Consider the following 15,422-nt stretch of genomic DNA (forward strand, 5'->3'; position numbering starts at 1 on the left):
CCCAGCTGTTCAGGGAAGAAGGTTGACAGCAAGGTAGCAGAGGAGAAAGCCCCCTCCCCGACATACCCATTAGAGAGGTCCTTCATGTCCTAGTACTGCGTCTGACTAGCCGTGTGATCTTGGATGAGATGCTCCCCTCTCTGGGCCCCAGTTCATGGTCAACAGGATGGATTCTGAACCTGGGGTCCCCCACCTCCCCTTTTCGGTGGGGAGTTAATGAGGTGTGTAAAGAGTCCCGCTCTGAGGAACAGGAGACCTAGACTCTTAACTTGACTTTGGCCAGACTCACTGTGTAGCCCTGGGCAAGATAGGTTCCTTCCTTGGGCTTCAGTGTTTCCATCTATCCACTAGCAGGGTGTGTACATTTGAGGTGTTGCAGGGTAGGGTGGGGTGCTGGACTAGTCAGTGACCAGGACGGAGCTCCTTCTAGGTCCATAGTCTTGTGCCAGGTGCTTAGGAATGGGGCTGGAGTGTGACATTTGTTTAGAAAATAGTAAGAAAATAAATGCCTTATGTCTGTAGCCTATTAGACACTGCCACCTACTGTATTTAGTTATCAGAAAAACTCGGCAAGGTGGATGGTAGCGTCCCTATTGTATTGAGAAGGAACAGGCTTGGAGAAGTAAACGGAATTGTCCCAAGTCAAGCATGGTAAATGATGGGTCTGAGACTCCTGTCACACCAAAGTCTCTTCCACATTCTAGCCTCGTGGGGTGCTAAGGCGCGGGGGTTCTGAACATGGGATAGCTCAGACCCAGTGTTGGCCTAGTCGAAAGCAGGGAGCACCTTGTCCATGGAAACACTCAGAGGCTGGGTGATACCTGTCTGGGTGGGTGGGGGATGTGAGTGGAATGTGGGATAAAGAGCAAAGTAACCTCTTCACTTCATTCCTACTCTGAGGGCCTAGGACTCGGAGAGAAGGGCTTCACCTGGAGCTTAGGCCCCTTCCCAGGATTCCTCGGTGCCCGTGGGGAATATCAAAGCTCCTGCAATAGAGCAGGCTCTTACTAGATCTTAATTTTCTTTAAATTATAGCTCCAGTGAAGGAGGAAGTTGGGTTGAGGATACCCTGGAGATCTGAAGCTCTGTAAAATGCCAAAGTGGCTTCCTCTCCTTGGGCCTCGGTGTTTCTACCTGTCCTGTGAAGGGATTGCACCAAATTATATATTCGACTTCCTTGGTTCTCTGAGACCATGATTGGGCCCAAAATTAGTTCATGAAATGGGACAGAGGGCAGAGTTCCAGGAGGACAGTCATCTCATTTACCTCTCCTATTTCTGCAGGAAGCCAGAGAAGGGTATCCAGTATCTCATTGAGCGCGGCTTCCTGTCAGACACACCAGTGGGAGTGGCGCACTTCATCCTGGAACGGAAAGGCCTGAGCCGGCAGATGATAGGGGAATTCCTAGGGAACCGGCAGAAGCAGTTCAACAGAGACGTGTTGGAGTGAGGACCCAAGGATGGGGCAGGCCGGGCCAGGGATTCCTGGAAAAGAAGGGCAGGAGGGAGGAGGAGGGAAGCCTGTCCTTTCTGCTCAGATAAATTATAAAATAGGATTCGTGGCCCTTCCTGTTCCCATACTCCTCTTCCCATAAGAGTTCTGATCTTCCTTAGCTCTATCCCTAAAGTCTTCTGGGGGGCCCCAGGCAAGGCATGTTTGTCCCATGGCCTGCTTTGGGCCTCAGTTTTCTCGTCTCTGAAATGAGTCGGTTGATGGAAAGGACTCTTAGTAACCATGTGTCTGGCCTTGATTTTCTGGGATGAATTCAATTTCAAATGTTCCATCCTCATATGTACTTGCTTGGGCCACAGGTTCAGATTTTGTGGAAGTCTGTCAGTGGGGATATTTGTCCATTTGAGCAGGTCTGAGTGGGTCAGAGGTTTCCTACAGAGGAATTGAGAGGGTCACACCTCCATCTTTGCTCTTCAGCTGTGTGGTGGATGAGATGGACTTCTCCTCCATGGATTTGGATGATGCACTCCGGAAGTTCCAGTCCCATATCCGGGTTCAGGGTGAGGCCCAAAAAGTGGAACGACTCATCGAAGCCTTCAGGTGTGCCTACTTCCCACTGCTAAGGCTTCCCACTGCCCCCCTTCCCTATTTTGGGGGGGCAGCATAGTATGTCTGCAGATCACCTTTCTGAGCCTCATACTTTCCTCATCAGAAAATGGCAATTACAAATCTGATCTTGCAAGACAGTTAAGTTGTGGGGATCACAGGTAATGTGCAGAAAGTAGCTAGCTCAGCATCTAAGACATGGGCCTCCAAAGTGACAACAGCATTAGCAACAATAGCTAATGTTTGTTGAGCACTTCCAGGTAGCAGGTGCTTAACTGGGCACTTTTTATGATTATATTTCTGAATACTCACAACAACCCTATGAGGCAGGTGCTCCTGTTATTATTCCCATTTTTCAGATGAGAAATCGGAAGTTTAGAGAGGTTAAATAACTTGCCCAGAGTCATACAGTGAGTAAGCAGTGGAACCAGGATTTGAACTCAAATGTGTCTGACTCCATGACCCGTGCCCTTAGCTCTGATCCTCTACTATGAATGCTGCAGGGATCAGGCAGACCTGGGTATAAATCCTGGTCCCACCACTTTGGGATATTTAGAAGACAAACAGGAGAGTTGCTGAGAAGTTTTTTCCCATAATCGGGCAAGGATTTGCTTTGCAGTCAGAATGATCTAGATTTTCATCCTGGCTTTCCCATCTACCAGCTCTATTATCTTGGGCAAGTTACCTTACCACTTGGGGTCTCAGTCACTTCATCTGTGAAATGGGGCTGCTAATAGCTACCTTGAAGGACTGGGATAGGATTATATGAGACAGTGTACATAAACCCCCTGGTAGAGCTCGGTACAACGTATTGATTGTGATTTTTACACGCTAGTTTTGGGGAAACTCTGAAGAAAGAGAACAGACACAAAGGGCTTGGGAGTGCTTTTCAAAAGAGAGGGTTGGTGGTGCCAGACTGGGAGGAGGGTGGGTAGGTGGAGATGATTGGCGCCTAACCCTGGCCCTGACCCCTCCTATCCTATAGCCAGCGGTACTGTGTGTGTAACCCAGCCCTCGTGCGCCAGTTCCGGAACCCAGACACCATCTTCATCCTGGCTTTTGCCATCATCCTCCTCAATACTGACATGTACAGTCCCAGTGTCAAGGCTGAACGCAAGATGAAACTAGATGACTTCATCAAGAACCTGAGAGGTGACCCCAGATCTCCTTCCCAGCTTTTCCTGTCCTTCATCTGGGAAGGGCAAGTGGGCAGCGTGGGGGATAGGGTGGGGAAGGACTGGGAGATCACGTCGGCTCCCTGGAAATTAACCTATGATGCTTTCACTTTCGCCAAGGCTGGATATTCCCAGGGCATTCACTTACTAATTCAATCAGCCGTTTGTCCATCTACTCGTTCCCACACTGGATGTTGCCTGAGCAGGTCCTGAACAAGAGAAATAAAAGTCCTGACTCTTACAGAGCTTCCACTAATTCACTCAGTCATTCACACATCCGTTCACTCATCACTCCCCCCCCTTTTCTGTCTTCTTTATGTATGCCCATAAAGACTCACTTGATTATTTTAGTACTGTTTTCTCTCTCCGTGCATTCATTTTTTCATTCAACCAACCAGCCAGCCAGTCAATACAAACCAAGTGCCTCATGTGTTCCAGGCTCTATGACGGGAGCTAAGGACAATGGAGGGGTATCTGCCACTGTCCCTGCCCCAAGAGAGCTCCCTGTCCATGGGAGAGACTGACTTACAGTACTAGGGACCAAACACAAGACCGAAAGCGAACTGTGATGTCAGGCAGGCCGAAAGTGCAGTCAGAGCTCAGAGGAGGGAGAGCCCACCTCCAACGTGCTTCCTGGAGGAAGCAGTATTTTCATTTTAAGGTGGGCCTTGAACACACTGATAACGTGGCAGGATGGCCATAGAGGAGGGCTTAGCTAGCAGTAAGAATGACAAAGACACAGAGGTAGGAAAATGTAAAATTGTCTGGAGAACAATTGAGATGGCTTAGACATCCAGTTGGAAACGTCGGTTGGAACCAATATGCGAGGACCTTGAGTGCCAGATTAAAGGGGTCACCTTGACCTTTTCTCTTGGTTTATTGTATTGATGTCAGGCCCTGTCTCTCACCAAAGAGCAGCCTACTAAAAATGGCACAGATGTTAGGATTATTGAAACAGAAATGAAAGCAGGAAATCGAATTGTGGAAAAACAGACAAGACAAATTTGCTGACCGGCAGGGTTTTGCACAGTTGACGGGCTTAAGCTCTCTGACAGCTGAGGTCAAAAGGCAGTGCGATGATGGATGTGCTTTTAGCACCTGTCCAAGGAGGAGATGTGGCCTTTTCAAAGAAGAAACATTTTCCCCAGAAGAAAGTTTAAAGACAAGAGTGAATAGGTTTCGCTCAGCGGACAATCAGGTGTGAAGAATGGTAGACAGGAGGAGGGAGTTAGACAGATCAGAGGCCGTCGGGAGCTGTTTCCCAGAATCCTGCCATTCATTCATTCATTCATTCATTCATTCATTCATTCATTCATTTCACTCATTCTCCCTCCCTCCCCGCCCCTCTCTCTCGATGTATATGTGTATGTATATATATTTTATATGTGTATGTATATATGTATATCTTTCCCTCTCCAATTATTAAATGACTAAACAAACAAACAAACATGAAATGAACACCTGCTCATTCCACAACTTTTGGAAATACAGAAAATTAGAAAATTTCTTTTAATCACGCAAAATTCTGTCCCATAGAGGCAACAGTGGTAAATATTTTGGTGTATTCTAGTCTTTTTTCCTATGCTTATGTAACTTTATTTAAAGTAAAGATCATGCATGCAACGTACTGTCCCACTCTTTTCACTTAACTTGCTACAGGACTTTTCTCATGCTTTTTGTAAACATCAGGTTTCTTATAGCTGTAAATTATTTTATTAAACAGGTGTACTTAGCTTTACTTCACTGTTCCTCTATTGTTAGAACTTAGGCTGTTTCAGAATTTTGCCCTAAGTAGTACTTGTACATGTCTTTGCACATATTTCTGAGTAATTCTGAGAAATATGAGGGCAGATTCCTAGAAGAGGAAAATCACTGAATACTTAGGATCTTGCCAAATGACCTTCCCAAATCGTTATGCTAATATATGAGCCCGCTTCCCTGCACTCTTACCAGCACTGGATATTATCATTTAGCCTTGTTTTTGCTAGTTAGAAAGGCAAACAAAAGTATCTAATTGTTTTCATCAAAGTGTGTTCTGAGTTGTTTAGACAAAACCATGCTGGGGAGGCAAGCAGCCGGCTGTCTGGTTGAAGGAAGCCTTTCCTGGTCCTGTCCTCACCGCGGGACTGAGGGTGCCACTCCTTCTAGTCCTGGTCATTGTTATGGCCCATGCCTGGGGGTGGGGTGTTACGGAGAACCCCTGCCACCCGCTCCCCACATTTGTGGACTATATCCCTGTGTTACTCCTCCCACTCAGGGGTTGACAACGGTGAAGACATCCCTCGAGACCTCCTGGTGGGCATCTACCAGCGCATCCAGGGGCGCGAACTGCGGACCAACGATGACCACGTGTCCCAGGTCCAGGCTGTGGAGCGCATGATTGTGGGCAAGAAGCCGGTAAGTGACTTGGGTGGCTTCAGAGGGGACAGGGTTTGGGTCTGCCTCTGCCACCGAGTGGTAGGTAAGTCAGTGGCCTTCTCTGAGCCTCAGACCCCCTCACCTGCTGAATGGAGTGGGTGATAACACATTCCTCAGGGGTCATGGTGCAGACTGAGTGAGGTGCTCTATGGGAGTACATCTAGCACATGCGAGGCACACGGTGAGTGCTGTGTAAATATTAACATCCTTCCCACCTCTGGTTTTGCCTGTCCATCCCGAGTGGGGAGCCAAGCTAATAGTTAATTGATAACCAAACTCAGGAACACACTCCAGTCTTTAATCAACAAACATTGACAGATGCCTTTCCACTAAGCCCAGCATTTTGCTGGGTACCAGGGGTGCAGGTATGAGTCAGACATGGTCTCTGGCCTTGGGGGTGCTCACAGACTGGAGGGGGGGGTTGTCAGACTGAGACACAATACTTCTGCCTTACATTTAGTTTAGGAGAGCACAAATGAGGGAGAGGTTGTTTGCAGCCTAGGGAGATCAGGAACGGCTTCTTGGAAGAGATATCACTGGAACTGGGATTCGGAGGAAGGGCGGAATGTGGCCATATGAAGCTGGGCAAGAAAGGCATTCCAGACAGAGGGAGCTACTGGAACAAAGGCAAGGCAGCAGGAAAGCCTGGGCCTTCTTTTCTTAGGCTCCTTGTGTCCGAGTGCCAGTGATACGTATCCGAGGTAAACGTCCTCTTGCAGTCCACGTTAAGGTGCCTGAAACTGCCGTGTTGACCTTGCTGACACCTACTTCTTCATGCCTGTCTAGGTCCTGTCTCTTCCTCACCGTCGACTGGTTTGCTGCTGCCAGCTCTATGAGGTGCCAGATCCCAACCGCCCCCAGAGACTAGGGTTGCATCAGCGGGAGGTCTTCCTCTTCAATGACCTCCTCGTGGTACGAGCACTGTGGGGGAGGAGATGGAAGGGAGGTGGTGAGCTGAACCGCCGCGTCTGGTGTGAATCGTGTTAGCATTGGTGGTGAAGGTGTGGTAGGTGAAGGGCTGTGCCATGTGATCTATATGGTGTTGGATAAGGCCACCCCCACCCCGCCTTTACTTCCCGGATCCATTTGGAGGCAGTGATAGCTACACAGAGGCAAAAAATGTGAAGATCAAAGGAGATGATAGACTTAAAACCTGGGAAGAGGTAGGAAATGTCCTGTCCACCTCAGTAGCCCGGAGGGTTGGATGGAGGGAAGTGAACCTGTGACCCTGGAGTCATTCTGAAACCTTCGGGTGGTCGGGATGCCTGAAGTGATTCTTAAAACTGAGCTCATCACCATTGTCGACATGCGTCTTTCAGAGCTGGGACTCCTAGGATTCTGCAGGTGGGAAGGGAATTTCAGGGTCTCCTGTCCAACCTTTAACCCAGGGCAAGAACTGGCTTCCTGCATGACTCCCTGCTTGCATGACTGCAAGCATGAGGACAGAAGGCTGCCTTCCTTCAAGGCAGCCAGTTTTCCTGTTAGACATCTCTGACTGCTAGACTCTGTCCCCTGATGGGTTTCCTCCAATGATTGTCATTCACCCTTTGGGATCACAGAGAACAAATGTTCTCCCTCTGCTCAGGGATTTGAGGACAGTGACTTGTCCCCTTTGATCTTCTTTCCTTTAGAACAGAGTCTCTCACCTTTGGCACTGTTGACATTTGGGACCGGATAATTCTTTGTTATCTGGGGGCTATCCTGCATTGGAGGATGTTTAGCCACACCCTGGTCTCTACCTACTAGATGTCTGTAGCACTTCCTCAGCTAAAAAATGTCTCCAGACATTGCTAAATGTCCCCTGGGAGGGGAGTCATTCCCAGTTGAGAATCGCTGCTTTCAACGAAGCCCTTGCGATGCCCTGTCTGAGCCTCAATTCCGCGTCTGTGAAGTGGGGCCACTCCCTATCTCAGAGGGTTGTCCCAAGGATGAAATAAGAGGTCAGCTGTGGAATAGCCTAACCCAGAGGAGTGCCTGGCTCACACAGGTGCTGAGTAAATGTTTCAATATCTGGCACTCACTGCCACCTGTGTGTCCAGCCTCATGCTTGGCACTGGATTCACAGAGGTGGCTGAGACTCAGTCCTCGTTCTTGGGGAGCTCACAGTCCAAAGGAATAAAAACGTATTTTGCCTAACTGTGCACTGTAACCATCCTGAAATAAAATAATTTGCTTTTAAATGCAAAATGTAGACTAATTGCAGATTGTCTGAGGTGTTCACAACCTATGTTAGTTGAGTCCAGAGTGCCCAAGTACTTGATAAAGACCGGGGGTTGTTGAGAGGAAGACTTGTTAACTGTATACATTGATTCAGCAGAGATCGCCATTGTGGGCTGGGGCCCGTGGGGGTGGGCAAGCTGCATGAAAACCAGGCTCCTCTTGCTGCTCCTGGTCCAGCAGGGGGTTATCACACCCATAGAATGTTCTCAAGCCTGATGGTGAAAGGCACTGAACCAACACTCTGGGAGCAGAGGAGGTGGGGTAGGGGATCTGCGTGGGGTGTTAGGACAAGCTTCCTGGAGGGAGCGGCATTCAGTTTCTTCCTGTGAAAACTGTAAACACCTGTTTGTGTGTCATCGTTACATCAGGAGCTTGCATTTTCTCCTGTTCTGCTCCTCAAGCTTCAGTTCTCCCCAACTTCTGGGTATGTGTGTTTGTGTGTATATGTCTGTTAGTGGCAGGGGGAGGGGAAGGAAGCGAGGAGAAATAGGTGCCATGTGAAAATTCCCCACCCCAAGCCCTGCCTCTTGTCTTTTTCCCATCCCTGCCAAAGGTCACCAAAATTTTCCAGAAGAAGAAGATCTTGGTGACGTACAGCTTCCGTCAATCCTTTCCCCTCGTGGAAATGCACATGCAGCTCTTCCAGAATTCATGTGAGTCCCTTCTTGGATCCCATCGTCCCAAGAGTCTACGCTGTGGTCCCCATGCTCATCCTTCATCCACACCAACCTCCAGTTCTTGGAGTCCTTTTTAACTAGTCTGAGGTCTCCAAAGCACCTACTTGGTCCTGGGATGCAGGGCAGGCCAGGCTGGAGTATGGTTTGTGCCCTGGAGAGCTGATGGTCTCACGGAGAACCGGGGTGTGTATGTTTTCTGGTGGGCCCAAAAGACGGTGATCATGCTGTGCTTTGAAGAACTGAGCCGGAGGAGCTTTGTTGGGTGGCCTTCTGGACAGCAGAAGCAATGTGAGAAGAGGCAGAGGTGTGAAGGAAGGGGTTCTAGAGAGCAGTCAGAGTTCAGTTGGCTGTTTCATCCTGGAGCAGAGGGAGTAACAGGGCCATGACTCCCAGAAGACTTTGGGGGAATTTGGGAACAAAGGGGAGCCGCTGAAGATGCTTGAGCAGAGGAGAGGTTCAATCCGAGTTGGACATTAGAAAAATTATTTTGCATATGAGACACATTGCTTCAGTCCTGACAGAGGGCTCCCACTTCCCCTTGCCCCACAGATTACCAGTTTGGGATCAAGTTGCTGTCTGCAGTACCTGGCGGGGAGCGCAAAGTCCTCATCGTCTTCAACGCTCCCAGCCTCCAGGACCGGCTGCGCTTCACGTCTGACCTGCGCGAGTCCATCGCTGAGGTGCAGGAGATGGAGAAGTACCGCGTGGAATGTGAGTAGCCTTGCCACGTCCCCTTCCACACGTCCCGATGCGGTGCCCTGCCGACACCAAGGGTCTTGTCCTCCGAGGATCTCAGAGTTGAGGGTTAGCTTGTCCAGCCTGCCTAAGCCCATTCCAGGAACCCTTCAGTCTCTGCTTGAATATTTTCAGGGACAAGGGGCTCATTACTTATCAACCTGTGATTATTATTCCAAGCCCTAACTAGGAGCCAACTCTTCCTTCTAATGAAAGGCAGCAGGGAGAAGAATCAGGATATTGGAGGTAGGACTCTAGTTTTAGTTCCCAAGTATGCTACTTATTATCTGGGTAAGCTGGGGCAAGTTGCTCAACTCTCTGAGCCCCGATTTCTTCCCACATGAAATTGGGATAATGAATTCTCCTTCACAGAGTTGTGGAGAGTCAATGAGAGGAGACCAATGAAGAATCCTCCATACTAAAAGGACACCAGTGTTGAACATCCTAGGCGTCCAGCAAATGTTATTGTCCTTCCCAGCCTCTCTTCTCCTCTCCACACATGCCAGTTCCTCAGCTGAGTCCCAGTGACCCATCCTCTCGGCCCCCAGGGGCCACACCAAGTCATTTTGATCATATATAATACAAAATAGTGATTACATCTCATTCCTCCCAATGCTGTCCAAGTTTTTTTCTTCTCCAGACTATGCAGTCACAGTTAAGTGACATGGTGTTAAGGAGAAAGAGAGAGAGAGATGGAGGCCTTCACACTTCCAGGGTCTACACTACTCCTCAGCAAGGCAGGGTCACACATTTCAGTTCCCCAGATCCTTGAGACACTGGGACATTCAGAGAGAGGGGTGAGCATACCAAGATAAGGGGAGGGCGATAGAAGTCTCCATGACCTCTGCGGGGGCTGGGGTTGTAAGGAAGCCAGAGAGTACAGGCTTTGGACTCAGGCAGACCTGCTTCCAGAATGTCAGCTCCCCCATTTCCAGCTGTATGACTCTGGGCAAGCTCTAGGACTTCTCAGATTCTTAGTTTCTTCCTCTGAAACATGGGAAGGGTAATACTTACCTCCGAACCCTTGTGAGGATGGACAGAGATCAAGGATGCATAGAGCCCTAAATACGGCTAGCACTGAGTAGAGGACACAATTCCTGTCTGTTTGCTGCTCCTGACCTTCCAGGATCCCTCTGCTCTGAAGCAAGGTATCTGAGAATTGAGCAGACTCTGGAATGATTGCCCTTCACCGTAGGCTAGAAGGGCCTTCCCGCCCCTGCTGTGAACCGGCCACTGTGAAGCTCTGTTTTGAAGGGCAGGGGTCGTTTGGGAGACCACACTGAGAGCGGGCAGGGGAGGGGAGAAGCAAGATGGACGAAAGAAAGGGGAGAGGAGCTGGAGGAGCAGGCCCTGAGAGGGAAGAAGGGAAGACCGCCAGAGGAGATGGCAAACGACGGGGCCGGGTGCTGTAGGGGGCTTGGGAGACGTAGCTGTGGGGTTGAGGGGATGTGCTGGCAGCCCAAGGGGCAAAGCAGAGGCCCTGGGGACAGAGCAAGTGAGGAGGGGGAGGGCCCATGGAGGGCTGGGGTCCGTCAGGTGGCCTCTCACTCCTGTTCCTAACCTTCACTCCCTGTCTCCCTCACTTCCACCCAGCGGAGTTGGAGAAGCAGAAAGGTATGATGCGGCCTAATGCCTCACAGCCTGGAGGGGCCAAGGACTCAGTGAATGGCACGCTGGTCCGCAGCAGCCTGGAGGATACATACGGAGCAGGCGATGGGCTCAAACGGGGCGCACTCAGCAGCTCCCTGCGAGACCTCTCAGATGCAGGCAAGTCTTCCAGGCCCTGGGGAGATGTGGGACCCAGTGTCCTCTTAGCCTCCTTTCATTGACGGCCAGCCTTCCCTGTACCTGCCACACACGCACGCACGCCCCCTGCCTTCATCTAGAGCCTTGGGCGCTGCGCCACAGGGGGCCTGGGAGCCAGGTCAGAACAGGTGGAGCCCAGAGTTTGGGCCAGGGAGTGTGAAGTGGGGCCACAGTCTTATCCCCTCTCTGCTGCTCCACCTCTCCTCCTCTCTTTCCTCTTCTATTTCTCCAGCACCACTTCTCCTCCTTCTCCATCTCTTCCTCCTTTTGCTCCTCCTTCTCCACCTCTCCTCCTCCCCACCACCCCCTCTTCAATGGGGGAAAGGGAATAGGGGTGTCTGTCCCCGGGAGGGGCCCAGCTCTGGAGCCCAGCAGGGTGGGGAGGGGGGGTTGCTGCTCTGACGCTGGGCTCCTTGCTTGTGGGTGCAGGGAAGCGGGGGCGGCGTAACAGCGTGGGATCGCTGGACAGCACCATCGAAGTAAGTGCCAGCTCCTGCCCCACTCATCCTCTGCATGAGCCCCGCCCCTCTGCCATGGACCCTGGAGGAGGAGGGGACCTGTTGCTTCCCCCATCTTACCTGCTGGGAACCCTGCGACTACCTCTCCCAGCCTACCACTCTCTCCATCTGTCCTCAACTCTGTCTGTCCTCACTCTGCCTGTCTCTCAGTCTGTCTTCCACTCTCCCAAGCCCCCTCCCAACCCCTGGGCCGACTCTGAGTAGTGAGGCCCGTGGAGTTGGGCCACGAGGAGCTCTTACCTCCAAGTCCTACCTCTTGGAGCCTAAGCAAGTCACTCTGTCGCGCTGGGCCTAACATTCTCTCTGCTTGCAAAATGGGGATGAGGAGGAGAGACTGCTAATTCTTCCTCTCCCAGCTGAGGCTCAGATGAGATAGTGGATGTGACAGCAGAGCTCTGCAAGCTGGGGAGCTTCATGTACAAGTACAGGACTGTTACTTTGGTTTTCTTGCCGCCTTGGGGTTCCTGTCTCCCTAGCTCCAGCCCTCAGGGCCCGGGAGGCGTTTAGGGTTGGGGATATAGGACGTCTAGACTGGCCTGACTTCCCCCCTCCCCCCTTCCAGGGGTCCGTTATTAGCAGTCCACGCCCTCACCAGAGGATGCCACCTCCGCCCCCACCCCCGCCGCCAGAGGAGTACAAGAGCCAGAGGCCCGTCTCCAACTCCTCATCCTTCCTGGGCTCCCTATTTGGAAGCAAGCGGGGCAAGGGGCCCTTCCAGATGCCGCCACCGCCAACAGGCCAGGCCTCTGCTTCCTCTTCATCTGCTTCTTCCACCCACCACCACCACCACCACCACCACCATGGTCACAGTCACGGTGGCCTGGGGGTGCTGCCCGATGGGCAGTCCAAGCTCCAGGCCCTGCATGCCCAGTATTGCCAAGGACCAGGCCCTGCTCCACCACCCTACCTACCACCCCAGCAACCCCCTCTCCCCCCACCTCCTCAGCAGCCGCCACCCCTGCCCCAGCTGGGCTCCATTCCACCACCTCCCGCCTCAGCCCCACCTGTGGGGCCACATCGCCACTTCCATGCCCACGGCCCAGTCCCAGGCCCCCAGCACTATACCTTGGGCCGGCCAGGCAGGGCTCCCAGACGGGGGGCTGGAGGACACCCTCAGTTTGCTCCACATGGCCGCCACCCTCTGCACCAACCCACATCCCCGTTGCCCCTGTACAGTCCTGCCCCCCAGCACCCTCCAGCCCACAAACAGGGCCCCAAGCACTTCATCTTCAGCCACCATCCACAGATGATGCCAGCAGCAGGGGCCTCTGGGGGTCCCGGATCCCGGCCACCAGGGGGCTCCTACTCCCACCCCCACCACCCCCAGTCACCATTGTCACCGCACTCCCCCATCCCACCCCACCCCTCCTACCCACCCCTGCCCCCACCCTCACCCCACACCCCGCACTCGCCCCTGCCACCCACTTCCCCCCATGGCCCACTGCACGCCTCTGGGCCCCCTGGCACGGCCAATCCACCCACTGCAAACCCCAAGGCCAAGCCAAGTCGGATCAGCACCGTGGTCTGATGAATGGAGAGAGTGAGCTGGGGCCCGGGGAGGTCTGGGGAATCCATAGGAGGGTGGCCTTGCATCCTCTCTGCTTCTTCAGTTTTTCCAAAATATACTATATACACATAGAAATGTCATCCTCCCTACTTCCTCCCTGCCTTGGGACCCCTCCTCTAACCCCCAACAGTCGCCATGGGGTTTCCTTCCAGCTTCAAGGACCCTTGCCACTTGAAGCCTGGACACAGGGCTCTTGAGCTCTGGGGAGTGGTGAGGACCTTTTGGAGATCCTTGCCCTCTTTTTCCTCTCTTCATCTCCCCCCTCCTCCCCCCTCCCCGGGAGATTTAGCTGGGGTGGCCTCAGACCTCTGAGCCAGTGTGAGCGCCCTGTCAGCTCTGGCTGGTAGGGAAGGGCAGGTGTCAGAAGGAGTGAGGCTGAAGACTTCCCCAGGGCGCCCCGGGCTGTGTGGAACTAGTAGGGAGCTTTGTGGAGTTGTGGCCAAACCGCAGCTGGCTTGGCCCTCTCTCTGACCTTAGGGCCTGGCCACACACTTCCATGTGTCTCTCCACCTGCCGGAGGACATGGACAGTCAGTGTACTCAGTGGGTGGGACCCACTTACGCCAGCCCCCAGATGGGGCAGCGCTTCCTCTCTCCAGAGCCAGTCTATGCCCCAGTCCAGACCTCTTCAGCTTCAGGACCTTGACTCTCCTTGCTGCGTTCTTATCCTGATCAAAGTCCAGACAGGTTTGGGTGGGGGGGCTCAGGTCTGGGATGAGAAGGGCACTGCCCTCCCTCACCCATATTGCATGCCCCCCCCCGTTCCCCTTACACCTACCCCACCTACAACTGAAGACAATGCACTTTACAGATATCACCCACACACACCTCGCTGGGGCAGGGCACCCAGCATCAGCCTTGGGGAGAGAGGTTCCCAGGGGGCCACCTTAAGCCCAAGATGTCCTTCCTGAGCCAGAGATTGAAGCCATCAGAGTGGGGGCTGGGAACCAGGATGCCTGAGTCCTTCTGTCCACCAAAATCTCCACTGCCTCTTCAGCCCCTTTACAGCCCTGTTTATTTATTATAAATATATTTTTTACAAGCCCCAGCTCCTCTTCTTGCCCCACATATCCAGCTCCTTTCTCAGCTCCTGCCTCCCTCTCCCCTCTCTGCCATGGGCTGCAGTAACAGACAGACTAGACAGATCCTGGCTGTGTGAAGGGCCAGGGCCTGTGGGGCCTGGGGGTGCGGGAGTACGGCAGCGGGAGGGGCTATATGGAGAGGAGCTGGGGTTCAGGCATTGTCTTTTTTCCTCCTTGTATATAAGAATGTATATTTGATGCCTCATAAAAGACCTTGTGCTCACCTCCCGCCTCTGCCTCCTCCTTGTGCCCCCTCTCCCACGGTGGAGCCTGTGGAGAGAGAGGCCTTAGCCCTGGGAGGTGAGGCGCTGATGGGAGAAGCTCTGGTAACTGGGTGGGTGAGATGCTTCGATTGGGCGGGAGGTGGAGATGAGGGAAGTTTTCCTGTCTCATTTTGTTAATGTTCTGTGTGACAAGAGTAGTGAGGCCGTGTGTTGTGGAGTTGATCCAGTTCAAATCCTGGGGTTTTTCCTTGCTAGGCATGTGCACTGGGGAAAGACACGCTCTCTGTGTCTCGGTTTCCTCAGTTTAGAACCTGGGGTGGTAGCCGTTGCCACACGGCGGTAACAAATGTCTAGCAGCCAGCGTGGAGTCAGTGCTCAACAAGTTAGTTCCCTTCTCTTCCGTTCACAGCTTGGATACTTCCTTCTACTCTTGTGGTGTCTATTCTTACCCTTCCTGTGGCTGGCCTGGCTTTGCCCTGGAGTCCTCTCCCCTCCCCACAGCTGGCCACATTTCTGTCCTCGAGGGGGGTGGTAACCTGGGCCAGGAAGCCAGGGGCTGGATACATTATAAGAGTTCTGTATATATACTTAGGATGTTAGATAACAGATAGCAGGACTCCCTTTAGTTTACAGCAGAGAGTATAGACCCAGAGAAGGGAAGGATCTTTCTCAAGGCCACATAGCAAGTCAGGATGGGGCTTCCTGACTTCTAGGCTAGTCCCCTTTCCAGTCCCCCCAACTGCCTTCCTATGAACTGGACATGTTTCCAGCACCACTGATTATGCCCTGGGCTCTGAGCCCAGGAGGAATGAGGCAGGGCAATGGTTCTTGGTTAGGGTCAGCAGCAGGGGCCCCAGAAGCAGCAGTCAGTACATATGTTTGGTGCCTTCTTGGAGTCTGGAATGGCCTCTAAGAGGGCATGGTTTGGAAGGCCCCACTCTAG

The 15,422-nt window shown here is 52.4% G+C and overlaps 1 protein-coding gene across 6 annotated transcripts in view; it reads left to right on the forward strand.

Annotated features, from left to right (window-relative positions):
* The window catches only part of IQSEC2 (IQ motif and Sec7 domain ArfGEF 2), a 76,443-nt gene extending 61,964 nt beyond the window's left edge, over window positions 1-14,479 (forward strand). For 4 of the 6 annotated variants that reach the window (XM_033106007.1, XM_033106017.1, XM_033106027.1 and 1 more), the window contains 10 exons: window positions 1,284-1,445; window positions 1,930-2,052; window positions 3,044-3,210; window positions 5,491-5,630; window positions 6,438-6,563; window positions 8,425-8,524; window positions 9,098-9,259; window positions 10,877-11,050; window positions 11,519-11,568; window positions 12,170-14,479. In XM_033106007.1, the coding sequence (XP_032961898.1) occupies window positions 1,284-1,445; window positions 1,930-2,052; window positions 3,044-3,210; window positions 5,491-5,630; window positions 6,438-6,563; window positions 8,425-8,524; window positions 9,098-9,259; window positions 10,877-11,050; window positions 11,519-11,568; window positions 12,170-13,135 (2,170 nt within the window). In that variant the 3' untranslated portion in view covers window positions 13,136-14,479. The remainder of the gene's footprint in view (window positions 1-1,283; window positions 1,446-1,929; window positions 2,053-3,043; window positions 3,211-5,490; window positions 5,631-6,437; window positions 6,564-8,424; window positions 8,525-9,097; window positions 9,260-10,876; window positions 11,051-11,518; window positions 11,569-12,169) is intronic. The other 2 variants (XM_033106049.1, XM_033106057.1) reach the window with 2 other exon arrangements.
* Window positions 14,480-15,422: the final 943 nt, after the last annotated feature.

This window comes from Rhinolophus ferrumequinum, chromosome X (assembly GCF_004115265.2).
Source record: "Rhinolophus ferrumequinum isolate MPI-CBG mRhiFer1 chromosome X, mRhiFer1_v1.p, whole genome shotgun sequence".
In the NCBI taxonomy this organism is placed as follows: Eukaryota; Metazoa; Chordata; class Mammalia; order Chiroptera; family Rhinolophidae; genus Rhinolophus; species Rhinolophus ferrumequinum.